This window comes from Apodemus sylvaticus, chromosome 3 (assembly GCF_947179515.1).
Source record: "Apodemus sylvaticus chromosome 3, mApoSyl1.1, whole genome shotgun sequence".
In the NCBI taxonomy this organism is placed as follows: domain Eukaryota; kingdom Metazoa; phylum Chordata; class Mammalia; order Rodentia; family Muridae; genus Apodemus; species Apodemus sylvaticus.
The window spans coordinates 131,000,506-131,027,657 of record NC_067474.1 but is presented as its reverse complement, the minus strand read 5'-3'; the positions used below and the strand labels follow the sequence as shown (position 1 = coordinate 131,027,657).

Here is a 27,152-nt window from a genome sequence, read left to right as displayed (position 1 = left end):
TATTTATTTCATGTATGAGTACGTTGTCTTCAGACACACCAGAAGAGAGCATCAGATCCCATTACAGATGGTTGTGAGCCACCACATGGTTTCTGGGAATTGAACTCAGGACCTTGGGAAGAGCAGCTTATATAACAAATTCCAGGACAGACAGAGCTACATATTAAGACCCTGTCTCAAAAAACAAAACAAAGAAAAACAGGTCACTCTTTGCAACACTCTGAGGTAGAGGCCAGTCTAGGATGTTCATGGACAAGAGGTTGTTTTCTTTTATATTTTAACTTTATCATCAATCATCATCGTCATGACCATCATCATTGTGTGTGTGTGTGTGTGTGTGTGTGTGTTCACACATGGGATGACAGCTTTCAGGAGTTATTTCTCTCTTTCCACCCTGTGTGTTCCAGGGTCAAGCACAGCAGCAAGTGCTTTCACCCTCTGAGCCATCTCCATGCCCTGTCCCTCCTTCCATTGTTGTTGTTCTTGGGTTTTTTGATTTTTTGGTTTTTGTTTTTTTGTTTTGGTTTTTTTGGATTTTTTTTTTCTTCCCCGAGACAGGGTTTCTCTGTATAGCCCTGGCTGTCCTGGAACTCACTCTGTAGACCAGGCTGTCCTCGAACTCAGAAATCTGCCGGCCTCTGCCTCCCAGAGTGCTGGGATTACAGGTGTGCGCCACCAATGCCCGGTGTTGTTCTTGTTTTTTTTTTTCCTTTGGATTTGGTTTTTTCGAGACAGGGTTTTTCTGTGTAGCCCTGGCTGTCCTGGAACTCCCTCTGTAGACCAGGCTGGCCTCGAACTCAGAGATCCGCCTGCCTCTGCCTCCCAGAGTGCTGGGATTACAGGCGTGCGCCACCACTGCCCGGCTTTGTTCTTGTTTTTAATGTAACTACATTTAACTTGTTTATTTAGTGCATGTGTGTACGTGGTGCACACCACTGCACATCTGTGGAGGCTTTGGGGGAGATCATTCTTCTACCATATAGGTCTAGAAGATCAAACTTAGGTCTTCAGACTTGGCAAGGTTGGATAGACCAACGGCTAGACGTCATTTACATAATCCATATACTCAGTGGAGGGGTGGTGCCAGTCTGCGTAGGTCTGCATACTGGGGCAGTTATGGTACAGTTCAGTGTGTGAATGCTCGCCTAGGGCTGGAGAGATGGCTCAGCAGTGAGTTTAATTCCTAGCAATCACATAGAAGGTCACAACCATCTGTAATGGGATCGGCTGCCCTCTTCTGGTGTCTGAAGAGAGCTACAGAATACTCATATACATAAAATAAATACATAAATCTAAAGGCAAACAACAACAACAAAAACCTTGCCTATAGTGAACAAAGTCCGGACAAAAACCTTGCCTATAGTGAATAAAGTCCGGAGCTGTTACCTAGTACCACGGAACAAAAAAGTCTTTATAAATAATGACAAAAATCAGGTATGGTGGTTCACGCATTTAGGCACCTTAGGATGCTATTCATCACCAGGAACTTTTTTGTTTATTTGTTTATTGAGACAGAGTTTCACACAGCCCACACGGGCCTCAAACATGCTGCTTAGCTAAGGTTGGCAGATAGTCTTAAGGTTGGCTTTAAAATTATTCTCTTGTAGTCATCTACACAGAGCTAGGATTATAGGCATGAACTACCATACCCCACTTCCCTCGTGTTCTTTTTGGTTTTGTTTTGTTTGTTTTCCTAGACAGGATTTGGCTATTCTGGAACTCAGATTGTAGACCAGGCTGACTTCGAATTCAAATCTACATGTCTCTCTAGTGGTGGTATTAAAAGCTTGAATCACCACCGTCTGGCTTCCTCCGTGTTCTTTTTTTTTTTTTTTTTTTTTTTTTTTTTTTTTGGATTTGGTTTTGTTGAGACAGGGTTTCTCTGTGTAGCCCTGGCTGTCCTGGAACTCACTCTGTAGACCAGGCTGGCCTCGAACTCAGAAATCCGCCTGCCTCTGCCTCCCAGAGTGCTGGGATTACAGGCGTGTGCCACTAACGCCCGGCCCTCCGTGTTCTTAATAGAAAAAAATGTTTCGCGGACAGGAACTATTCGTCTTGTTTATTCCACTATCCCAGTCTAGCACTATGTGTAGCACTAGCATGTGGCCAACTATGTTAAATAGTGTCTTTAAAATATTTTATGCATTTCAAAGAGAAAGCAATCAAGATGCCAGGATTTGAACCCCTGTCTGCAGAATCACAAGGTCCTCACTGAAATATTATACATTTCCCATATAATTACAGTCTTACATAAAAGCAGAAGTTCCACTTGGTACTAAGCTAGGTACTAGAACAGAAGCCACAAAACCTTCCCATCAGTCTCATTGCCCGGGAGCCCGCCCACGCGCCGGAAGTTGAGAGGCCGAGACTACATATCCCACTATGCTCTGCGGTGTCTCGCAGTGGTGACGTCGTGGGGACGCTAGCGCGCGGGATTTAAACTGCAGCGGTTTAGGCGGCGTTAACACAGCGCAGTATCAGCAGACTGTGGTGGTTTCCAAGCTTTTTGCATTTGTGTTACCCGTTGCTGTTTTGAGCCCATGGAGTCGCTTCACGCACGATTGTTTCCTGGTCTCTCCATCAACATTCAACGCAGCAATGGTGAGGGCAGGGTCCTGAGATCAAGGGGACTCAAGAGCGGTGAGACTGCCAAGATGGTTATCCGAATCCCCATGCGGCAAGCTTTGGGATACTTTCCCTTATCCCACACTGAAGGGGTCCGTGTCACTACACTCGCAATCGGTGTCCCCTACACAGGAGGAAAAACGCTACCTTGGTTGTGGGTCCCTTGCCTGCTTTTTCTGAGTGTGGGCGGAGCACCTCTACGGTCATTGGTGCACCTAGCTAGGTTTATGGCGAATGGATGCACTTCCTTTCGAAATCTTCCTCTGAAACTGTTCAGCTCTGTTGGACCCTCGGCTTCCTAGCTCCTAGACTGTGCTGGATATAGTACTGTTGAAGTATGTCAGGCGCAGGGATTCAAAGTAAACGAACAGAGTTCCTGGGTTTTGTTTTTGTTTTTTGTTGTTTTTTGTTTTGTTTTGGTTTTTCATTTGTTTTGGGTTTTTTGTTTTGGTTTGTTTTGGTACTTCGAGACAGGGTTTCTCTGTATAGCCCTGGCTGTGCTAGAACACACTTTGTGGACCAGACTGGCCTTGAACTCAGAAATCCCAAGTGCTGGGATCAAAGGCATGTGCCACCGCTGCCGGGTTTTTATTAAGCAACTTCTTCAGGTCTAAGAATGGGTTGTTTGTGGAATAGCCAGACAACCACTGCCAAAAATGAATTAGGGAAACCTGAGCGGTCCAGCTCTGCACCTCTGTGTCCGGGAACAGCTCCTCCAAGAAATGTAGTAATTTACTTGATCAAATGAACCTTCAGTCTGTTGGAGTGGTGATGAAATCTTATCCTATGTAGCTGGGGTAGAAGGGCCTGTTCCCTATTTGCTTCCACTATGGGATGGTCTCAGGGTGACCCCATTAGGATTACTAGTGTTTGTGTTAGTTTTGTTTTGATTTTTAAGACAGTTTCTCTGTGTAACAGAGCCCTTATTGCCCCGGGCCTGGACTTGCTTTGTAGACCAGGCTTACTCAGACTCAGAGACCTGTCTGCTGTGCTTTGCAAGTGCTGGCATTAAAGGCGTGCACCTCCACAGGCCTAGTTCTTTGGTGGTTTGTCTGTTTGCTGCTTTTTAAATTTATTATTTATTATTATTGTTATTATTTGGTTTTGGGATTTGTTTTTTTTTTTTTTTTTTTTTTTTTTTTGAGACAGAGTTTCTCTGTATAGCCCTGACTGTCCTGGAACTCACTCTGTAGACCAGGCTGGCCTCAACTCAGAAATCCGCCTGTCTCTGCCTTCCAGAGTGCTGGGATTACAGGCGTGCGCCACCACTGCCCGGCTTATTATTATTATTTTATTTTATGTTCATTGATGTTTTGCTGGGTCCTCTGAAAGTGGAGTTACACTTTGACAACAGGGTTTCTCTGTGTGGCCCTGACTGTCCTGGAACACACATCGTACAGCAGGCAGGCCTCATAGCTCCTTAGGCCTCTACCTCCCAAGTGGTGGTACCTCCCACCACTTCCTGGCTGTTTGTGTTTTTTAAAAGAGGAGAAGTAAAATTTTCCTTCCCAGGTAAATTCTAGGATCCTAAAGGCAAAGTGGAGTGTAAAAATTAAGTTCTTAAAAAAAAAAACCTAAAATCTAGCCCTGCAGTGGTGGTGCATGCCTTTAATCCCAGCACTTGGGAGACAGAGGCAGGCGGATTTCTGAGTTTGAGGCCAGCCTGGTCTACAGAGTGAGTTCCAGGACAGCCAGGGTCACACAGAGAAACCCTGTCTTGGAAATCCGCCCCCCCCAAAAAAATTATAATAATAAATAAATAAAAACCTCAGTTCTTAGGACGCAGATGGATAACTTCTAACCTTTTCATACATAGGCTTAATTCACAGCGCCAATATAAGCACAGTGAGCTTGGAGAAATCCTGTGTTTCAGTGGAATGGACCGAAGGAGGTACCACAAAAGGCAAAGAGGTAGGTCCTCTGAGAACGAGTGTGTGGCATCTGTGTGGAACCGGTGACAGCCCAGCCTGATGCTGTGCTATCCTCACCAGTCTTGGTCCTCCCTGCATACACTGGGAGTTCCTTTAGTCAAGTGTTCTAAATTGAAGCAATTAGCTGTTTCTGGGTTGTCTGTGGAGAACAAACTGCAGCGCATCCTAACCAAGGCTCTGCTCACTCCCCTAAGCTTGGGTCCTGAGTACCCACTGCCAGTGTCAGTGTAGGATACAGAATCTAACCAGGAAAGGAAACGAAGGCGTGGCCTTGATGTGCCAAGTCATAATGCCGCTGGTAATGGATGGCACAGGGATCCCCGTAAGAGCCACTCCAGGGAGAGGAGGCCTGTGAGGGCTCAGCCGAGCAGAGGGCCGGGTGACCCGCACCGGCCGTGGCAGAGCAGTCCAGCAGCATGCCTCAGCCAGAGGGCCGGGTGACCACACTATCCGTGGCAGAGCGGACTGGGCATGCTTCAGCAGCAGCAAAATGCCTGGGAAGAGACGGAGGGAGGAAGGCACTGTGAAAATGTCTCTCTGGCCTATGCATATAAAACCCAGATTTCTCCTCTATCTCTGCCTCTTCTCTACGTGCTCTCAGTCATGTTTCCGTCTATAAAGGGAAGAGGAAAATATCTACCTCAGAATGTTGTGAGGATTTAACCACAAAGTCCTTCTGGACTGATTCCAAAATGGCAGGCAGTGTGTTGAGGTCCAGGAGCACAGGTGACCAAGGTGCAGGCTCTCTCGTGGAGTTTAGAGGGTGACCCAGGCAGGCCTGCTATGGTGGCTCAGTCCCTTAATCTCTGCCTAGGAGCCAGAGGCAGCCAGATTTCTGTTCTTGTTTGTTTGTTTGTTTGTTTGTCTGTTGAGACAGGCTTTCTCTGTGTAGCCCTGGCTGTCCTGGAACTCACTCTGTAGACTAGACTGACCTCGAACTCAGAAATCCGCCTGCCTCTGCCTCCCAAGTGCTGGGATCAAAGGCGTGCGCCACCACCGCCTGGCGGATTTCTGTTGAGGTTAGTCGGGGCTACTCAGTGAAAACCTTGTCAAAGGGGGGGGGGGGGCGTGTGTAAGTCTTTTTCCTTTAAAAATATTTGTGCTTGGTGTGGTAGCACATGCCATTAATCCCAGTACTTGGGAGGCAGAGGCAGGTAGATCTCTGAGTTCTATGATCTCAGCCTGATCTACAGAGTGAAAACCAGGACAGTTATAGTTACATATCAAGACTTAAACAAAAAAAATGTGTGTGTGTAGGAAGAAGCCATGGTTGCTGTGTGCACATGCGCTTGAGAGTATCATGTGTGCAGATTCCAGGACAACTCTGGTGAGGTGTATCTTTTTCTTACAATGTTTTTATGTATGTATGTATGTATGTATGTATGTATGTATTTATTTACATGAATGCTCTCTCTGCATGTATACCTGTGTGCTAGAAGAGAGCATAGGATCCCATTACAGATGGCTGTGAGCTACCTTGTGGTTGCTGGGAATTGAACTCAGGACCTCTGGTAGAGCAGTCAGAGCTCTTAACCCCTGAGCCATCTCTCCATTCGGGGTGGGGGGGGGTGGGGAGGGAGTATGTTTTTAAGCTTTATCAGTTCTAAATATAAACAAAAGTGGGATCTATTTGGTGTCTTGTGTCACGTGTGGTGCTCAAGAGTGACTTGGGGCCCTCTCTCATGCAAAGGGAGCATTGCGGCTCAGCTGTATCCTCAGCCCAGTCTGCTGTTTCAAACCTATGTTATGCTGGGAAAGTCTGAGTTGTTCCTAAAGAGTTACAGGACTCTGGTGATGTAAACCCAGAATTGTGACCTCACTGTGGGTGTGACCAGGAACTAGGAAAGGCATCAACTGGAAGGTGTGACTGGGAAGAAGTCTCTGGGCCCGGTAGAAAATGTAGGTAGACTTAGGGTTAGGTAGCAGCTTTCGGGAACTTACTCCTGCTTATAAGATCCTGAGGGGCCCTCCATTTTGATATCACCAGCCTGTTAGAACTTGTTTCCTCCTTCGTGTCAGCCAGCAAGAAGTGCTCAGGGGGCTGTGGCCAGCAGGACGTAACTGCCCAGCAGAGCGGTAGGAGAACCAAGTGGCGTAGGTCTACTGTGGACTTCTGTGTGCCTGCCTGTCTGCCTTCCTCTCCATCTCATTCTCCTCACTCATAATCTCCCGTTGGCTTGGAGACTGGAAACCCATTTCATCTAGATGGTAAACCATTACTAAGGAATAACTCTTTTGTAGTGGTCAGTGCTTTAATGGAACTTCAGGTTGGTAAAGCCTGAGTCCTGGGTGGTCTTGATTACAGCGTCATTTAGAGCAGGCGGTACTGCTTCACCGAGACTTCTTCCCTTGCAGATTGATATTGATGATGTGGCTGCGATAAACCCAGAGCTCTTACAGTATCTTCCCTTACGACCGAAGGGCAGCCTGCCACTGCAGGAAAACGTGACCGTCGTGGTAAGTGCCTGTCACCGGATTGTAGCTGCTGTCCCTTGAGGGCCACTTGACATGGCACCTTTTTTTTGCTGATTTTTGTCTGGGTCTGCCTGGGGCCTTATCCCAATCCACAGGCTCACGATAGGCCTGCGATTACTGACAAGAGCCATATACTGTGGCCATTTGTTCTGTTTTTCAGAAGCAAAAACGCAAATCAGTCAACTCCAAAATTCCAGCTCCAAAAGAAGGTAAATGATTGACTGTTGCCATAGTGTCGTTGCTGTGGGTGAGATTCCTAGGGCTCAGACTGGAAGCCAGAGTAGTGACAATAGGAAACCCTAACTGAGCATGTGACTTCTGTATAGGCCAAGTTCTGTCCTCCGCACACCCATCTTTCTTAGCCTACACCTAACCTTTGAGGGCAGTGTTTATACATCTCAGATGTTTGCTTTCTGGACTAGACAGTTTATCGTATGCACCAGAGTCCAGTGCTGAGGAGAGTGGGAGTCAGCTGCTTCCTTTCCACACAACACCGCGCCTCACAACGAGGTTTTGAGGAAAGTATAGGTGTAGTTTGGGGGCTATTAGAAAATCAGTGGGTCTGAATACAGTGATGTGTGCCTATGATCCTTATAGGAAGCTGAGGCAGGGGGATTGAAATTTCTAGCTGCCTTGAGCCTAAGAATAATCTGGGTGTGGTGGTATATACTTTAATCGTAGCACTTGAGACAGAGGCAGGAGGATCCCTGTGAGTTTGAAATCAGCAAGTTCCAGGATAACCAGAGTTATATAGTGGAGCCCTGTCTAAAAATTAAAAAAACAAAAATAATAATAAAATACAAATTTTAAAGGTGAAGGGCTGGCAAGATAGTTCATTAGGCAAAAACATTGTGTGGCACAAACCTGACAACCTAGGTTCAGTCTTAAGATGAGAATGAGAACCGTGTCCAGAGTGTGCCTGGATCTCCATACTGCTTCGGTACGGAGGCCCACAGCATGCTTCACACACAGGGCTGCAGGGAAGGCCTGGACGCCATCCCGGTGCGCATCCTCGCAGGGGGTGGACCCTTTCTTGCTCGGTTGGCTCTTGTTGATGTTGCCTGTGTGGTTGCACACAGCCACAGTATGGCCTGCTTTTGGAAGTCAGTTCCCTCCTTTTACCTTGGGCCCCGTGGTCAGACTCAGGTCAGCAGGCTTGTGCAGCAAACGCCCTGATGCGCTATTGTTTGTTTGTTTATTTATTTATTTTTAATGTTTTAGATTATTATTATTATTTTTAATTCTGTACTTTTTTTAGTATGTGCTACCTTCTAATGTAGTTGCCCAAGGAGGCTAGAGGCGTCAGAATCTTGTAGAGCTGGAGTTAGAAGCCATTGTGAGTCACTCTGGTCATAACTGCTGAGCCATCTCTCCAGCCCTCGTATCCAGGTTTTTTTGAGAAAGGATCTCTTGTTCAGCCTGTCCTGGAACTCACCATGTAGCCCAGGCTGACCTCTAAGTTGTAGGCCCACTATCTCAGCCTTCTCTAAGTGTTAGGACTGCAGGTGTGGGCACTCACTCAGCTTGACTTGGACAAAAGATTATTTTGTTTGTTTGTTTGGCTTTTCAAGATAGGGTTTCTCAGTGTATCCCTGGTTGTCCTGGAACTTTCTCTGTAGACCAGGCTGGCCTCCAACTCAGAGATCCACCTGCCTCAGCCTCCCAGGTACAGGATTGAAGGTTTGTATCACTAATTTGAAAGGCTTTATGGATGACTTATTTCTCTGTCTTACGACAGCTGCAAGAATTCAGGTATTGGGGCTGGAGAGATGGCTCAGTGGTTAAGAGCATTGGCTGATCTCCCAGATCAGTTCCCACACTCATATAGCAGCTCACAACTGTCTATAACTTTAGATCCAGGGGATTTGACATTCTCACACAGACACATGCAAGCAAAACACTAATGCACATAAAGTAAATAACTTAAAATATTATTATTTTTTTTAAAGTTCAGGAACAGCTGCCTATGTCTCAGTTATAACCTCTCCTTCAGATTTCTGAAAAGCAACATAGTTGGTCCATGGAATTCTGAAGTGGTGGCCTGTCTCGGTCCTGTTAAAGCACCCTAGAAGAGTGGGGAAAGCCCAGATTTTGTCATGACTCACACCCCCTCACACCCTGGCCTTAGCTCACGCTGGCTGCTTCTCATTCTCTGGCTCCTCTGACTTCACCTGTGTCTTTAAACTCTCTGGTCAGACTGTCTCCTTCCTCCCTCTCTCCTGCTCTGCTCCCTTAGCAGCTTCTCTTTCCCTTCTAGCGGGACTTGGGCAGATAGATCCTGATCTGTGAAAGCTTTCTGATTCATCACTTTGTCTGTCTCTCAGTTAGACGTCTACACACTGACTTTACTCTCACTGTTTGGGAGTAAAGGTATGTACTAAGGACGCATCTGCACTCCAGCCAGAGGGACTAAAGGTGTGCCACAACTAGAAACAGAGTTTTCCAGTAAACAACACAATCTTGGCATTCATGATGTGATTAGATATCTGCAACACATAAACCCTGAGCCATCTCTCCATCCCTAAAAAATTTAATCTTTAAAAAAGTTTTTTTTCCTATCAAGACTTAGAATAGGTCTTCTTCTCCGGAAATGATTTTAGATTTGCTGTAGGTCCTTTCATTTATCCATTCATTCCCTCCCTACCTCCTGACTGCCTCCCATACTGGGGATTGAACCCAGGGCCACATATCTTCTAGATTAGCACTTGACCACTGAGCTATTTTGCCAGCCCAAGACAAATGTTCTTCGCCCACAGGAGCACCAAGATCTACCAACTGCACGAGTGGTTTGGGGTAGTAGTACTTGGTCTTCCAAATGCTTCCATTATGGGCTCATTCCGGGGTGGCTAAGATCGAACTTCCTTGTATAGAATCTGCTGCTTTAGCTCACCTTGTCTTGTAGCACTGATTGGTCCTCCCCGTCTTAGGTCTTCGAAGCTGCTCCACTCGCATGTCCACTGTCTCAGAAGTTCAAATCCCTAGTCAGGAGAATGAGATGGAGGTGGAACTGCCTGTTTCTACAAACTCTCGCAAGCAGTTTTCCATTCCCAGTGAGTAATGAGCATGTGTAAGCCCTCAGCCGCTCCTTATGCTTTCTAGGAGCCCTGCTGCATTTCCTAGGGTCCCTGCATGCATGCTTCAGGGTGGACTTTGTCATGAAGGGAAAAGCCTCAGAAGCCCCATTCTGCAGACGTGAGCCAAGCATGGCTTTTCAGCCAAGCCAGCCTGTTCTGACTTCTCCAAAGCCCCAGAAACCGAGTGGGTGATAGAAATGAAGTCAGGGAGAAGAAACAACACGGATGGTGGCTGCTGAGGCCACAGTTAACTCTATGGGCTCAGGGAGCCGGTGACTGTGGTTGTCACAGTTACAATGCCAATACTTAGAGATTGCCATGGGTTTGAGATCAGCCTACGCTACAGACAGACAGACAGACACACACACACCAAGAACAACAACAAAAAATCCAACTGATAAAAAAACAAACCAGCCAGGTAGTGGTGGCACACGCTTTTGATCACAGTACTTGGAAGGCAGAGGTAGGCGGATTTCTGAGTTCAAGGCCAGCCTGGTCTACAGACTGAGTTCTAGGACAGCTAGGACTACACAGAGAAACCCTGCCTCAACACACACACACACACACACTTATACACACAAAGAAAAAAGAAACCAACATATGGCAGAAGGATGTAACCCATCATGCCTTCCCACCCTCGTGTGTTGTCATGATCCTCTCATCTAGATGGATTTAATACATGCAGCATAATTTAGTGCCTCACAAAATCTTCATCTCCTTTACACGACCAGTTGAAAAAGCACTTTAATTAAAATTATTATTGGGTTGGGGTTGTAGCTCAGTCGTCGGAATACTTGCCTGGGTTCCTTCCTGGCGCCACATAAATGACATAGTGGAGCCCATCTGAGGTTGAGGGCTCATGAGACAGGATGATTGCAAGTTTGACATTAACCTCAGTTCAATCATGGTGAGTTGGAGTCAGCCTAGGCTATGTGATTTTCTGTTTCAAAATAGTTGTTGTTTTGGGACAGGTGTCTCTCCTCTTTCATTCCTTACCTGTGATAGCCTCGAACTCACCATGTATCCTAGGCTGGCCTTGGCCTTGGACAAATCATTCCCCTTTAGCCTCCCAAGTGTGGGGCTACTTTGGGCCCCCTGGCTGCAAGGGTGGATTTGGGTTGAGGGCAAGAGGAAAAGCCGAAGTATTGACCCTTGACACCCCCTCCCTCACAAGATTCAAGGACAGCTGCTCCATGCTGGCCAATTCTCCAGTGACTCTTTCTCCCACAGCAGGTCACCCTAGGCCCTCCTGCTCCGCAGTGACAGAATTACCATTGTTGATGGTCAGTGAGGAGGCAGAAGAGCAAGTCCACTCCACCCGAAGCACCTCCTCTGCAAACCCTGGAAATTCAGGTAGCCATGCTGGGCCCTGTGTGCTTCTGTCTGGCACAGCACAGGGAGTTCACACTGGGCCTGACTGGGTCTGAGTTCAAATTCTTTTGTTACTGTGAAGGTATTTTTTTTTTTAAGATTTATTTATTTATTATATGTAAGTACACTGTAGCTGTTTTCAGACACCGGAAGAGGGCCTCAGATCTCTTTTCGGGTGGTTGTGAGCCACCATGTGGTTGCTGGGATTTGAACTCATGACCTTTGGAAGAGCAGTCAGTGCTCTTACCCACTGAGCCATCTCTCCAGCCCACTGTGAAGGTATGTTATCCTGTGGTTATGGCTGAGTCTTCCACAAGACAGTTTGTAGAAGCCATTTGGTGAGATAGATGGACTACAACCCAGAGGACTTTCCTCAATGCAGTGGGAATGGCTTGCTTTTTTTTTCTTTTTTCTTTTTTTTTTTTTTTTTTTGTTTTTTTTTCAAGACAAGGTTTCTCTGTATAGCCCTGGCTGTCCTGGAACTCACTCTGTAGACCAGGCTAGCCTTGAACTCAGAAATCCACCTGCCTCTGCCTCCCAAGTGCTGGGATTAAAGGCATGTGCCACCACTGCCCGGCTTTTTATTTTTTAAATTAAGATTTATTTAGCCTGTTGTGGTGGTGCATGCTGGTAGGATTTGCTGAAGGAGGCAGAGGCAGAAGGGTCTTGAGTTCAAGGCCAGCCTGGGTACACATTTGCTTGGTGGTGGTGGCGCACACCTGTAATCTCAGCACTCTAGGAGGCAGAGGCAGGCGGATTTCTGAGTTCGAGGCCAGGCTGGTCTATAGAGTGAGTTCTAGAACAGCCAGGGCTATACAGAGAAACCCTGTCTTGAAAAAAACAAATCCAAAAATCCAAAAAAAAAAAAAAAAAGATTTATTGATATTGGCCAGATGTAGTGGCTCATGCCTTTGATCCCAGCATTTGGGAAGCAGAGGCAGGTGGATCTTTGTGGGTTTGAGGCCAGCCTGGTCTATAGAGGGAGTTCCAGGACAGCCAGGGCTACACAGAGAAACTTTGTCTGGAAAAACAAAAAGATTTATTGATTTTTTTTTTTTTTATTGTGTACGAGTGTTTTTCCTGCATGCATGTCTCTGTACCTGGTGCCTGTGAAAGTCAGAAGAGGGCATCGGATCTCCTCGGACTGGTGTTAGATGTAGATGGTTGTGAGCTACCATGTGGGTTCTGGGAATAAACCTGGGTCTTCTGCAAAAGCAAGTGGTCTTAATCACTGTGCCAATCTCTCCAGCCCTGCCTCATTTTGATTCTAGAGGAAATAGCGACATAAGCATAAAGAGAGCTTAGGTCAGAACCAGAGTGGGGTGATTATCACTCCGACTTCACACTGGCCCGGTTAGTGTTCCGAGAGTCAGATCTGTTGCTTCTTGCATATACTGCTTTATAGACAAAAAAAATCTACAGAAGGGGTTGGGTGTGTTGGTGAGGTGGCTGAACAGTAAAGGTGCTTGCCGCCAAGCCCCATGACCTGAGCTATATTTCTGGATCCCACATGGTAGGAGGGAACTGACTTCACCTGTGTGGTGTGCATGAGCATGCATGCAAATACACTAATTTATAAGCAAATAGGACAGACATGGCGGCTCACACCTTTGATCCTGGCACTTGGGAGGCGAAGGAGTTTGAATCTGATCTATAAAGGAGGCCATCCTGAGGCCTAGAAAGATGGCTCAGAAGTTAAGAGCACTGACAGCTCTTCCAGAGGTCCTGAGTTCAATTCCCAGCACCCACATGGTGACTCATGACCATCTATAATGAAATCTGGTGCCCTCTTCTGGTGCGCAGGCATACATGCATGTAGAATACTGTATACTAAATAAAAAAAATTCTTTGAAGCCAGGCGTGGTAATCCCAGCACTTGGGAGGCAGAAGCAGGTGGATTTCTGAGTTTGAGGCCAGCCTGGTCTACCGAGTGAGTTTCCTGAAAACCAAAAAAAAAAAAAAAAAAAAAGGAGGCCAGCCTGATGTATCTGCAGTGAGTTCTGAGATAGCCAGAGCTACACAGAGAAACCCTATCTTAAAAAAAACAAAATAAACAAAAGCAGATAGGGTCTAGAGAAGGAAGACCTGACTCCTTCCTTCCAGCACTCAGCGGAATAGCCAGAGATTGAGGAGGGGCACCCGGCGGGGAAACGAGCAGCTTCCTTCTCTTCTCAGTTCGGAGGAAATCATGTATTGTGAAGGAGATGGAGAAAATGAAGAACAAGCGTGAAGAGAAGAGGGCTCAGAACTCCGAGATAAGGATAAAAAGAGCTCAGGTGACGTGGGCGGGTTCCGCACAGACAAGCAGTCACCCATGGCTGGCCCTAGCAGATGCTGATTGGCCAGTGGGTAGCCTTCTTGTCCCCAGGTGTAGTGCTCTTGCTGGGCACACCTGCTTGCTTTCGTGTCCATCCACTGTTATCACAGGGTGGGATCTGTGGCAGTGGCGCCTCCTTAGTCAGGTCGCTGCTCTGAGGAATCCCATCCTGTTGCCTCCTAAGATGTGCAAAGCAGCACTGTCCCTGGTGCGAGCTTATGCTCCCAACAGACCTGCCCGCAGGACCTTGTGCCGTGCTTCTCAGACTGGAGCCAGGGCGAGGCGCTCCTTAGCCCCGGAGCTGTAGCTGCCACGCAGCCCTGGGTCTACCTCACACCTCAACAGTCTGCCTTTTGTCCCTCCTTCCTCAAACAGGAATATGACAACAGCTTTCCAAACTGGGAATTTGCCAGGATGATTAAAGAATTTCGGGTTACTATGGAATGTAACCCACTTACTGTGACAGACGCTGTGAGTATACCAGAAAGTCTCCCTCTCTTCCCTGAGCAGCAGGTAAACCACTGAAGGACAAGGAGAAAGCATGCAGAGATCTTGCACTGCACTTCACTCTTGAGTGTTATCTCGGGGCCTGACTCGCTCTCCTTTTTCCCTCACCTCCCTTGGGGGGGGGGGTGTGTATGACCTGTCACACACCTGGTCTCTCTCTTCTCTCTCTCTCTCTGTGTGTGTGTTTAAATTATTTATTATCTATACAGCATAATAGATAATGTAGGCCAAAAAAGGGCACCGGTTATCATTATAGATGGTTATGAGCCATCATGTGGTTCCTGAGCCATCATGGTCTCTGGAAGAGCTCTTAACCACTGAACCATCTCTGGAGAAATAGCTCAACAGTTAAGAGTACTTATTCTTCCAAAACACCTGGATTTGGTTCCCAGCACCCACGTGGCTTCCTGGGCACTGCTCCCATATGTTACACAGACATGCACAGGCCTTAAACTTAAACTCACACAATCTGCTTGCCTCTGTCTCTCAAGTGCTACAGGTACATGCCAGTACACCCAGTTAAAAATGTCCTTAGATTAGGTTTGTTTGCACCATCAGGGTACTTGTACTCATTCCTATATGGATGCTGAGAATACAGGTGTGTGTGTGTGTCAAACTTAGCCTTAAAAAAAAAACAAAGCAAGGTCTGCAGAGATGGCTCAGTGGTTAAGAGCACTGGCTGCTCTTCCAGAAGTCCTAAGTTCAATTCCCTCAACCACATGGTGGCTCACAACCATCTGTAATAATAGCTGGTGTGCTGAAGATAGCAACAATGTATTCATAGACATACAATAAATAATTCTTATAAAACAAAACAAAATTGTGGGTGCATGTGCACATGTGTGCACATGTCATAGCACGCATGGAAAGGTCAAAGAGCAGCCTACTGAGCTGGGTCTCCTATGTATGGAACTCAGATCATCAGGCGTGACAGAAGAGCTTTTCCCACGGGGCCATCCTGTTGGCCAGTTTTTTGGTTTGTCTTTAAATACTTTAGGAGAGCCTTAGTTAAGGCTCAGATGAGCCTCTCTGCTGTAGGCTGGCCTGACTGCTAAGGGCTGGTCAAGTCGTGCTGAAACTTGAAGGCCGTGGAGAAAGAACCAGGGGTGTACGGAATGTTCTTGTGCCCAAGAGTGGTTAGCAGGTCTCTTTGTCCCTTGCTAGAACCAAGAAAGGGGTTGTGGATAAACCGTGCTTTGGCACAGTTGTGACGTCCCTGTGGCTGTCTCCCCCTCATCCTCTTGCAGATTGAAGAGCACAGGATCTGTGTCTGTGTAAGGAAACGCCCCCTGAACAAACAAGGTGAGCTTTTGAGTCAGAAGCAGGTGGTCTGCCTGAGAGGAAGGTCCCATGATCAGGGAACTTCCTCTGAAATCTTTTCCTTCTGCAGAACTGGCCAAGAAAGAAATCGATGTGATTTCTGTTCCCAGCAAGTGTCTCCTCCTGGTGCATGAGCCCAAGTTAAAAGTGGACTTAACGAAGTACCTGGAGAACCAGGCTTTCTGCTTTGACTTTGCCTTTGATGAAACAGCTTCCAATGAAGTCGTCTACAGGTGAGTCCCTTTACTCTTTTGTTATCTTCCTTATGGCACTTTCTCCCCCAAGTCTGTCTCGGTCTGACATCAGACGTTGAGCGCCTCCCTGCTCTGCTGAGTTTTACTGGGTCAGCTCTGATTAAGGAGCTCTGGCCCTATAACTATAAGATCCAGTTTGGGGCCTGCCATGCCACCTTTTAAGCTATAGCAGCCCAGCCTTAGATGACTCATAGTGAAGCATTGCCCACTGCACTGAGGCTCCTGGATAGGCACCAGCAGTTCTCTCTGATGTTTTGTTGGGATAAGAGCTCATTCTGTAGCCCAGGCTACCCTAGACCTGTCTGTGTTGCTCAGATGGTCTTGAACCATGACAGTTCTGCCTTAGCCTTTCTTTCTTTTTTTTAAAGATTTATTTATTTTATGTATATGACTACACTGTAGCTGTCTTCAGACACACACCAGAAGAGGGTATTGGATCCCATCACTGATGGTTGTAAAGCCACCATGTGGTTGCTGGGTATTGAACTCAGGACCTCTGAAAGAGCAGTCAGTGCTCTTAACCACTGAGCCATCCATTTCTCCAGCCCCTGGCTCAGCCTTTCAAGTGCTGAGATTACACCTTCCACTGGTTTATACCGCTACGTCATTACCCGCATGAGTTCAGCAGACTCGGGTGACTTCAGAACTACTCTGTCCAGTCTGCCACTGAACACTGAAGCTCACGTTTTGGTTATGAGCTTAGCCTTCAACGGCCGAGCCATCTCTCCATCTCAGCATTTCATTCTCAATGAGAGTTTGGGAGAGGGGGGTTGGTGGTAGGTGTGTGTGTGTGTGTGTGTGTGTGTGTGTGTGTGTGTGTGTGTGTGTGAGAGAGAGAGAGAGAGACAGAGAGACAGAGAGACAGAGAGACAGAGAGAGGGGGAGAGACAGAGAGAGAGAGTGTGTGTGTCAGCACAGCCTTGAGAAGGAAGCTCTCTTGTCCCACCCCAAGTGCAGACTTGTGGAGAAAGCTCTTTTATCAGCTAAGCCCCAGCCTTGAAAGACTTAGCTGAGGCATTTTCTTTGTAAAGAGGTTTGGTGGTGCAGTCTTACACTTCTGGTGCTGGGGAAGCTGAGGTAAAAGGTCTTGACTTTAAAACTAGACATTGTGTCATAGAATCCCAGCCCAGTGGTTTATACCTATAATCCCAGTGCCTGGGCTATAGCATGAGATCCTAACTATGACAGACACTCTCCGTAGTTCACAAACAACACATTTTCGGCCTGGTTTCCTTTTGCCCTTTGTAATACATCCTGGGGTGGGGCAGGTCAGAGAAGGGGCTGTTTGGCTTAGCTTGGGTCATCAGCTTGCTCCTGGCAGGTGAGTTGGACACCACCTGCACCCTTCCGTTTAGCTCTTAGTTAGATTGGTTAGTGGGGTGGGTCAGGGTAGACATTGAGAGGAAGACTGTATGTGAGGAATTGAGACTTGGAGCTCCACAGGCAGTGGTGAGCACACCTTTAATCCTAGCACTCTGGAGGCAGAGGCAGGTGGATCTCCGTGAGTTAGATAGAGGACAGCCTGGTTTACAGAGAGTTGTAGGACAGCCAGGACAACAGAGCTCTACAAAGGAACATGTTCTAGGGAGCATGTTTTGTGAACTCCATGTTCTTGAGTTGCTGTGAACTCAACCACAGAGGGAAAATACTTCCAAAAGAGTGTCCAGTGAGATGGCTTTACTCAGCCTGACAGCCCGAGCCAGGTCCCCAGCACAGGGGTGGTAGAAGAGAACTGACTCCCACAAGTTCATATGCCAAACCATGCCACCAGCCCAGGTGCACACAGATAAATACATGTGATTTAAAGTTAAAAAGAACTATTTTGTCTGTCCTGACTGATTTTCCTTTCATTTTTTTCCATGAACGGTAAAGTGTAAACTATACTACATATCTATCTTATTAGGATATAAGTAGGAGATATGTAGTATATGTAAGTACTATGCAAACCTTAATGCCATTTTATATAATGGTCTTGAGTAAGAGTCAGTTCAGTGATAAAGTGTTTGCCTAGCACATGCTAAGCACTGAGTTCTACCCAGAAAAAAAAATCCTCTTGGATTCTACACAGATGCACTTCCTCTGCTCCATCTTTTCTCCTAGGTTCACAGCAAGGCCACTGGTACAGACAATTTTTGAAGGGGGAAAAGCAACATGCTTTGCGTATGGACAGACAGGCAGTGGGAAGACACACGTAAGTATTTCAGTCTGGCAGAGAAAGCCTTCAATTTGTTCAGCAGTAAGTTCTTGAGAAGGAAGACAGATTCCAATCATTAGCATTTGCCAGGCCAGATGCAGAGAGAGGCTTTAATAGGCCTAGCCTCCTGGCTCTGGTGTAGGCCACTGTCTCCAGGGAGAGCCCTTATGCTCTGCAAGGCTGTGTCACATGCTGTTTCTCTTTGCAGACAATGGGTGGAGACCTGTCTGGTAGAAGTCAGAATGCATCTAAAGGGATCTACGCGATGGCTTGTGAGTAAACTGGTTGGCTACATTGGGATTGGCATGGACTGCAAGCTGCTTACTCAGGGAGGCTCTTCCTTCCAGCCCGGGACGTCTTCCTTCTGAAGAATCAGCCTCGATACCGGAACTTAAACCTAGAAGTGTATGTGACATTCTTCGAGATCTACAACGGGAAGGTAAACTGACTAAAACCTTAAAGATGGCTAGAAGTTACTGAAGCCAGACATCCTGTCAGCGGTAGGCCTTCAGGGCTGTTCTGTCTGACATGTGGACCTGTCTTCTGAAGGCGAGGGGGGAGCCAAGCTCAGTAAGGAGAGCAGAAGCCCTCTTGCAGGCTTCCTGAGGTGGGAGGTCTGCCTCGTGTGTGAGCAGTCCTCCCTGGAGCACCACCTTTCTCAATGTCCTCCTTCCTCATCCTGTATATCTCATGTCCATGCCCTCCGTGCCTCCCCCTCCCTGTTCCCCCCACCCCTTACCCTTTATCTTCTGCATTCTCAGAATTGCCTTTTGTAGAACACCTCAATAATAAAAATAGCTAATATAATTAATGGGATGTTATATGCTAAGCACTCTTCTGTTCTAGTCTTTCCTTTTTTCCTTTTAGTTTTGGGGTTTTGTTTGTTTTTTGTTTTTTGTTTTGTTTTGGTTTAGTTTTTCGAGACAGGGTTTCTCTGGGTAGCTCTGGCTGTCCTGGAACTCACTCTGTAGACCAGGCTGGCCTCGAACTCAGAAATCCGCCTGCCTCTGCCTTCCAAGTGCTGGGATTACAGGCGTGCGCTGCCACCACCGCACAGCTGGTTTTGTTTTTTTTAAGACTGGGTCTTTCTGTGTACTCACCTGGAACTCACTCTGTAAACAAGCTAGCCTCAAACTCAGAGATCCACCTGTCTGTCTCCTGAATGCCAGGATTAAAGATGTGTAACACCACCACTTGGCCGGCTGCTGTTCTAATTTTTTGGATTTGTTTGTTTGTTTGTTTGTTTGTTTGTTTTTAGTAGTCTCAACATTATAGACAGAACGGGCTATAGTAGTTCAGTAACTTGCTCAGGTTGGTACAGCTAGTAGTGACATTGATGTGAATCATGGAAACGAGTTCATTTACTACTGTCTGTTACCTGTCAGTAAATGCTCTGCCTTTCCTGGCCAGGCTGGGGCAAGCTCTGCAGGAAGGTCAGACAGGGTACCCAGCACCTATGGGCCTAAGCTTCTGCGCTCTGCCTGGCACAGGTGTTTGATCTGCTCAACAAAAAGGCCAAGTTACGTGTGCTGGAGGACAGCAAGCAGCAGGTGCAGGTTGTGGGACTACAGGAGTACCCAGTTACCTGTGCCGATGATGTCATCAAGATGATCAACATGGGCAGCGCCTGCAGGTCAGAGTTCTGGCAAGGGAGGGAAGTACCTATAGTTCCTAGTTCCGGTAATGAAGCCTCAGATGTGGAAACAGCATGAAAGCAGGGGAAGCCATCTCTTCCCCAAAGTTCTCAGCACAGCAACTGTGAGGACCTCTACCTTAGGGGACCTCAGTGGGGCAGATAATCCCAGAGGGTCTCAAGGACAAACTTAGAGCAGCTTAAATCTAACAAAGACAGGCTCTACCGACAGGCAGTTGTTTTCCCTTGTGGAAGAAATGAACAGCCCTGAATCTGATCTGGGCTGGGAGTAATGAGACCATGGCACCTCCCTGCAAAGGCAGGGAAAGGCTAGCACAGGCAGTGGGGCACTGGGCAGTTGCAGGGCTCAGAGTTTTTCCTCCCAGTGCTGGGGATCAAACCCAGGGCCTTACTTTGCATGTGAGGCAGGTGCTCTGTTGTAGCTTCATCCATAGCAAGTGCCCTCAAGTTTGCGCAGGTGCCTAGTTCCCTTTCCTTGTGGCCGTCAGCCCCTCTTCATCTTCATGAGCCTGAGATCTGCTGATGCCCCAGCACAGACTCAGGTAATGATTTGACTGCCTGAAAAATACTAAGAGCTACTGTCTTGGAGGGCAAAGTAGAGGTTAGAGAGGGAAGACCCAGGACTTCTTAGGATCCTGATCTATATCCTTCCTTTACTATAGGTTTCACTGCTGGGCCCTGGGATAGTGTAGACCCTGGGGCTCCCTGGGAGATAGTGGTACGAGAACTTTATAACCTTTCTTTGCCTTTCCTTTTAACAGGACTTCTGGACAAACATTTGCCAACTCCAATTCCTCCCGCTCCCACGCCTGCTTCCAGATTCTTCTTCGAGCTAAAGGGAGATTACATGGCAAATTCTCTTTGGTGGATCTGGCCGGGAATGAACGAGGGGCCGACACGTCTAGTGCTGACCGGCAGACTCGCATGGAGGGTGCAGAAATTAACAAGTCTCTCCTGGCTCTGAAGGTAGCAGGCCAGAGCTAGTGGGCCTGGCTGGCAGTTGGGAAGGGAGAGAGTAGGCTGCGTAAGAAGAGAAGAGGGGCTTCCAGTTGTTTTCTGCTGCCCCCCCAGGAGTGCATCCGGGCGCTGGGACAGAACAAGGCTCATACCCCGTTCCGTGAGAGCAAGCTGACACAGGTGCTGAGGGACTCGTTCATCGGGGAGAACTCAAGGACGTGCATGGTGAGTGGGGTGACTTTGCAGGTGGGGCTGCAGAAGACCAGAGCTGCTTTCCAATGCTGGTCTGCCTGTGGACAGGAGCTCAGCAATTCTTCACTGCCTGCCTGGCCTTCACACCCTGCAGCCTCATGTCGCCTATAGGCAAGGAGGAAAGAATCCGCTTTCTTTATGTAGGTTTGAGGACAGCCATTGCTCCCTCACTTGGAAAAGGGGTTCTGGAATTCAGGAAGTCAACCTCAGTAGATGCAGAAGGAAGTCCTCCCTTTTCCACAGCTTCCCTCTGGGTCCATGGCTCTTACCATGTAATCTCCTATCCCAAGCCTCAAGTGACTTCTTCATTCCCTACTTTAAAAAAAAAAAAGATTTACTTATTTAATGTATGTGAGTACACTGTTGTTCTCTTCAGACACTCCAGAAGAGGGCATCGGATCACATTACAGATGGTTGTGAGCCACCATGTGGTTGCTGAGAATTGAAATCATATCCTCTGGAAGAGCAGTCAGTGATCTTGGTTTTCGGTTGTTTTTTTGTTTTGTTTTGTTTTTGTTTTTGTTTTCTGAGACAGGGTTTCTCTGTGTAACCCTGGCTGTCCTGGAACTCACTCTGTAGACCAGAAATTTCGAACTCAGAAATCCGCCTGCATCTCTGCCTCCCAAGTGCTGGGATTAAAGGTGTACACCACCACTCCCTGGCCAGTCAGTGCTCTTAAATGCTGAGCCATCTCCCCAGACCCCTTTTGATGGTTTTTTTAAGATGGTTTTTCTGTGTAGCCTTGGCTGTCTGGAACTTGCTCTGTAGACCAGGCTGACCCTAAACCCAGAGATCCGTCATCCTCTGCCTCCTGAGCACTAGGATAAAGGCAGGAGCCATCCCTGCCTGGCCTTCCTTCCATGTTTAGTTTCCAGGTCCCGCTAAGTGAGATCTGCCACTCTCCAGCACACCTCTCCTCTTCCCTAAGAGGGACTTTTCATGGATAGATTTCTCTATTAGTATTACTGTTGATTAATACTAACCAATTATTAGTGTGCTAATTAATTAGTACTACTATTCCCTCTCTCTCTGTCAGTGTAGAGGATTGAACCCAGAGTTCAAAGGCCTAGCCATGTATTTTACCCTGAGCCTTCTGTCTAAGCTGGAAACCCTTCTCTCTGAGGCATCATCACCTCATGGATTGAGTAAGCTGAGCAGGAGTCACCATGTTTCGAGATGTGTCTTTGATGGAGGAGGTTAAAGAAGCAGAAGATAGTTAGGGTACCTTTAAAAGCAGAGAAACCAGGCAGGGTTGGTGGCCCACCTGCAGTTGTAGCCACTGGGCAGCCTAAAGATGGAGTGTCATTCAGAAGCAGCCCAGGCAACATGAAGATCCATCCTGAGAACCTTTAGTTTTGTTTGTTTTTGAGATTCAATAGGCTAGCCTCAATTTCACAATGATCCTGAGTACAGGGATTACAGATATGATGTACCACACCATTTGGAAGCCTCTTTTCTTTACCAGGGAGTGGAGTTTGAGACAGGGTCTCTCTTTGTACTCTGACTGTCCTAGACGCTGCGATGTAGACCAGGCTGGCTTCAAACTCACAGATCTACCTGCTCTGCCTCCGAAGTGCTGGGATTAAAGGCGTATAGCACCACTGCACCCAGTAACCTTTTTTCTTTTTTAAATTTTTTTTTTTTTTTTTTAATTTTGGGCTAGAGAGAGATGGCTCAGTAGTTAAGAGCACTGACTTTCAGAGGTCCTGAGTTCAATTCCCAGGAACCACATGGTGGCTCACAAATATCTGTAATGGGACCTCTTCTGGGGTGTCTGAAAACAGCAACAGAGTACTCACATATATAAAATAAATAAATCAATCTTTAAATATACATATTTTTTAAACGTATGTGTATGAGTATTGTGCTTGCATATGTATGTGCACCACAGATGTGCCTGGTGTTCTCAAGAGTTCAGAGGGGGATAACTGATCTTTGGAATTGGCGTTCTTATGGTTGTAAACAGCTATATGGGTGCTGGAAATTGAACCCAGGTCCTTAGCAAGAGCAGGTATTCTTAACCACCAAGCTATCTCTCCAGTCCTTTTCCTTTTCCCAGACTAAGTCTCACTATATGTAGCTCTGGCTGGCCTGGAACTCATTACATAGACCAAGTTGGCTTCAAACTCACAGAGATCTGCCTGGCTCTACCTCCCAAGTGCTGGGATTAGAGGGTGTGTGTCATCACGCCTGACTTCTTTTATACTTTAAACCTGCCTTTATTGTATAAGTGTGTGCATATGAACAAATGGTAGGCACGTGAGGATCAGAAGACATTCACAGGAGTCCACCTCCTACCTCCGTGTAGGTCCTAGGGTCAGATTTGGCCTTTTCCTTGCTAAGCCATGTCACCAGCCCCCTGGAGACAGACTTTAAAGGCGCCCTAGTTTACATGCCCAGGAACAAATTGCCTAGCAGAGCACATGTCCTTCACCTCGTTAGTCTCAGCTGTTGGGCGATCCTCCGGGTACTGTCTCCAGGCAGAGTGTCCTGTGCCCTCAGTTCCTGACTCTCAAGCTCTAACCACGCATTCCCTCTTTTCTCAGATTGCCATGATCTCGCCGGGCATAAACTCCTGTGAATATACCTTAAACACCCTAAGATACGCAGACAGGTATGAGGGCCTACCTCCAGGTGGGATGGGCAGGGAGTGGCGGCCGTGAGATGGGCAGCACCCCAGGGACCGCTGAATGGCCTCTGTCAGCAGTCAATCTGTTGTGTAGAGGTCAGCTGCATGCTAGGTCTGCCTTAGGCCTTTCCCATTAATGGTATGTGAGGGTCTTTCCATGTCTGCCTCAGCCTCTCTTTGGCTGAATCTCCTGCTACTCACCCCTTGGATCCCTCAGATTTCTTGTCTCGAGTGGGGTACACTCTAGTGAGTGCCCAGCGGGCTGCTGGGACAGTCAAGCCCTTCTTATTTCCTCAGAGTCAAGGAGCTGAGCCCCCACAACGGGCCCAGTGGAGAGCAGCCAGTTCAGATGGAAGCAGAAGAGATGGAAGCCAGCTTGAATGGGACTTCTCTGACTGGCAATGTAAGGCGGGAGGGTAAGATGCAATGTGGCCTCTCAGATGGACCCTGGGCCACAGTCTTGACACAGTTTTTTCCCTCTGCCCTTCTGTTCTCCAAGGAAGAGGAGGAGCTGTCTTCCCAGATGTCCAGCTTTAATGAAGCCATGACTCAGATCAGGGAGCTGGAAGAGAGGGCCGTGGAGGAGCTCAGGGAGATCGTACAGGTGCGAACCGGCCCAGCCCGGGAGGCATTGCAGGCCGCTCAGCTCGCAGAGCCCAGCTTGGTCTCTGCAACACAGTCTGGGCTTTGCTCCTGTGGCTCCTTGTTGGGGTGGGACTGGGCAGTCCTCTACAGCCGGCTCTCCTCAGTCCCCAGCTGCTCTAGGAGAGTTAATGACACAGGCTCTCCTGCGGCATTGGGCTCCTGAGTAGGGGTGCAGAGTGTCCTTCACATAAGGGATTGTCATTTAGTGAATGCTCCAGCTCTGTAGTGACACATGGTTCTATGACACCTACTGGAAGGCATTTAGTCTCACGGAGCCTGTTTGCTTTTCTCTAAGCTGAAGAAGACATCATGTGGTCTTCGGGGACCAAATCCTAGGCTTCTGTAGCTGCAGCACAGAACCAGCCTCACTCAGGACTGAGGAAGTGGGGATGCCCCTTGCTTTGTTTTGTTTTTATTTTTTGAGACAGGGTTTCTCTGTGTAACAGCCTGGCACTGCCTCTCAAGTGCTGGGAATAAAGGCATGCACTACTACATCCAGCCAAGGGAGAAATAGGAAGCATCTCCTGACAGTGGCAGACAGCGAGGAAGAAAGAACTTGGGGCACTTATGACACTTGTTATAAAGACTTAAGTGTGCAGGCCTATCCCCCTTCCCTGTGGAATCCAGGACTCGGCAGTAAAATGCATGGCCCTTTCAGGATACACGGGAGCTGACTGCGGTCAAAGCAAAGCTGTGAACAGATAGCACAGGGAGACAGGCAGGGTCGGTGGGGCCAAAGGCTTGGGTTTTCTTATGATGCATTGAGTAGGGCCTCAAGCAAAGTGGCAATGTGGTCAAAGCAGAGGTTGGCTGCTTGGTTTTTATTTTTAATGTGTTTGAATATTTTTGCCTGCATATATTTGTGGGGTTTTTTTTAGATGTATTTATTTATTTATTTATTTATGTATACGAGTACACTGTAGCTGTCTTCAGACACACCAGAAGAGGGCATCAGATCTCATTACAGATGGTTGTGAGCCGCCATGTGGTTGCTGGGAATTGAACTCAGGACCTCTGGAAGAGCAGGCAGTGCTCTTAACCTCTGAGCCATCTCTCCAGCCCTATGTGTTTCATTTTTTATGCCTAATACCCAGAAAGGTTAGGTTAAGGTGTTGGATCCTCTAGAACCTGTTACGTGCTGCCATGTGTGTGCTGGAAATTGTCCTCTACAAGAACAAGTTGTAACCACCAAGCCACCTCTCTAGCCCCTGGTTTGTTTTTGAGACACTCTCGTCTCTACATGGCCTTAAACTCTTGCTTCAGCCTCCCAAGTACTGGGTTCATGTGTATGCCACCATGCCCAGCTCGTGTCAGAGGGGAGGAGGAAAGGTGGGATCCAGAGACTCATGTGAGCTGGCTTGCATCAATAATCCCAGCATCTGAGAGGCTGAGGCAGGAAGCTGAGAACAGGTGGGAGACTAGACTCCGCTACAAAGTAAGATTTTGTCTCAAACAAACATAGGGCCAATAGGCCTGAATGGTTCCTCTGCCGAGAGTACATATGAGGCTCATCAGCAGAGTGTTGTGACATGCCTAACGCTAGTGCTCGGGAGTTCAGGGCCACACAGGAAACCCTGTCACAAGGAAAGGGATGAAGGGAGTTGTCATCCCAATTTCTAATTGTTTTGTTTTTGTTTGGTTTTGTTTTTGTTTTCTTTTTTCAAGACGGGGTTTCTCTGTGTAGCCTTGGCTATCCTGGAACCCAGTGATCCATCTGCCTCTGCTTTCTAGGTGCTGGGATCAAAGGCACAGCCACTGCACAGCCCAGTTTCTGACTTGAGAACAGAATCAGTGTTCACTTGACATGCTAAGTTCAAGCTAAGGATGTCCTTTGGTTTGGTTGTTATTGCTATCCGTTTTGAGCCACTGTCTCTTGAAGCCTGGGCTGTTCTTAAGCTCCTGAAATATTTTTTTTCTTTTTAATTTCTTGTTTGGGTGGGTGGATATGGGTAAGAGGCAAAGGACAACTTGGAACCCTGTTTTCTCTTGGGAATTAAACTAAGGTTGTCTCTCCAGCCCTACCTCCTAAACTCCTGATCCTCCAGCCTCTGAGTACTGAGATTATAGGCACACACCACCACACTGGGCCCAGGCTGAGGACTTCCTGACGAGAGGGTTTTGGGAGGCATAACGTTTGGCCTCCTGCTGATGTGTCTGTATTGCAGGTGATTGAGCTCTGTCTATGACTTGCTGGAGTGCTGTGGTAAGTTTATGCTGACTAGCTTCTCCCTGTTGTTGCAGCAAGGACCAGGCTGGCTTGAGCTCTCTGAGATGACGGATCAGCCAGACTATGACTTGGAGACCTTCGTGAACAAGGCAGAGTCTGCCCTGGCACAGCAGGCTAAGCACTTCTCAGCCCTTCGAGAAGTCATCAAGGCCCTGCGCCTGGCCATGCAATTGGAAGAACAGGCTAGCAAACAGATAAACAGCAAGAAACGGCACCAATGATGACTTCAAATAAAGACCTGCTTGGTATCACACGAGCCTCTTCCCCTCCCAGAAAGCTTTGGGCACCTTCTGGCTTTGGTTAGGGACTGAGTTGGGCAGGCTTGGTAAATGTCAAGTATGGGGCATCACGCCCAGGAAAGCCAGGGAGAGGCCATGCTCTTTCCCTTGGTTTGGAGCAGGAAGAAGGAGTTTTATGACTGTTGGAGAGGAGTGCTGTTTGGGTGTTTCCTGACACAGCCTCCAGCTGCTGGTGGAGACCTGTGAGGTGCAGGCTCTGGAAGAGAAGCAGTGCTTGTCCAGCTCCTGCTGCCTCTGACCTGCAGTATCACCCTTGGTCTGAGTACTCTTATGTTTTATACTTTCAGAAAAAAGGTTTTGAGACCTCTTTCTTATTGTTTTTGAAGCCTAAGAAAGTCTCTAGTTGTTGCTTTTTATGTATTTATATGTTGTACCTAACAATAAAGAAAGAAAAAAAAAACAGATTTTGTGTGGTTATCAG

At 47.5% G+C, this 27,152-nt stretch overlaps 1 protein-coding gene across 3 annotated transcripts; it reads left to right on the top strand.

Annotated features, from left to right (window-relative positions):
• The first annotated feature begins 2,427 nt into the window (after positions 1-2,427).
• Positions 2,428-27,126, top strand: Kif2c (kinesin family member 2C). 3 transcript variants are annotated; one of them, XM_052177119.1, is made up of 20 exons: positions 2,428-2,601; positions 4,442-4,536; positions 6,912-7,013; positions 7,192-7,240; positions 9,959-10,081; positions 11,339-11,458; positions 13,652-13,752; positions 14,169-14,264; positions 15,548-15,602; positions 15,691-15,853; positions 17,975-18,065; positions 18,277-18,340; positions 18,416-18,507; positions 19,559-19,701; positions 20,484-20,688; positions 20,794-20,904; positions 23,478-23,545; positions 23,858-23,963; positions 24,060-24,164; positions 26,447-27,126. In XM_052177119.1, exons 1-20 carry the CDS (start codon positions 2,541-2,543, stop codon positions 26,651-26,653), a joined length of 2,157 nt encoding a protein of 718 aa, XP_052033079.1. In that variant the 5' UTR covers positions 2,428-2,540; the 3' UTR covers positions 26,654-27,126. The 3 variants fall into 3 exon arrangements, with proteins under 3 accessions (XP_052033079.1, XP_052033078.1, XP_052033080.1); XM_052177118.1 differs by having other exon boundaries at positions 11,336-11,458; XM_052177120.1 differs by lacking the exons at positions 2,428-2,601; positions 4,442-4,536 and adding an exon at positions 6,652-6,764 and having other exon boundaries at positions 11,336-11,458; positions 26,447-27,125.
• Positions 27,127-27,152: the final 26 nt, after the last annotated feature.

Bases quoted from the DNA above. Each gene is read 5' to 3' on its own strand.
- Kif2c (XM_052177118.1), top strand. From the start codon at position 2,541: ATGGAGTCGCTTCACGCACGATTGTTTCCTGGTCTCTCCATCAACATT. The intron at 15,854-17,974 runs GTGAGTCCCTTT...CTTTTCTCCTAG, and splicing joins TCCAATGAAGTCGTCTACAG to GTTCACAGCAAGGCCACTGG. The intron at 24,165-26,446 runs GTGCGAACCGGC...CTGTTGTTGCAG, and splicing joins AGCTCAGGGAGATCGTACAG to CAAGGACCAGGCTGGCTTGA.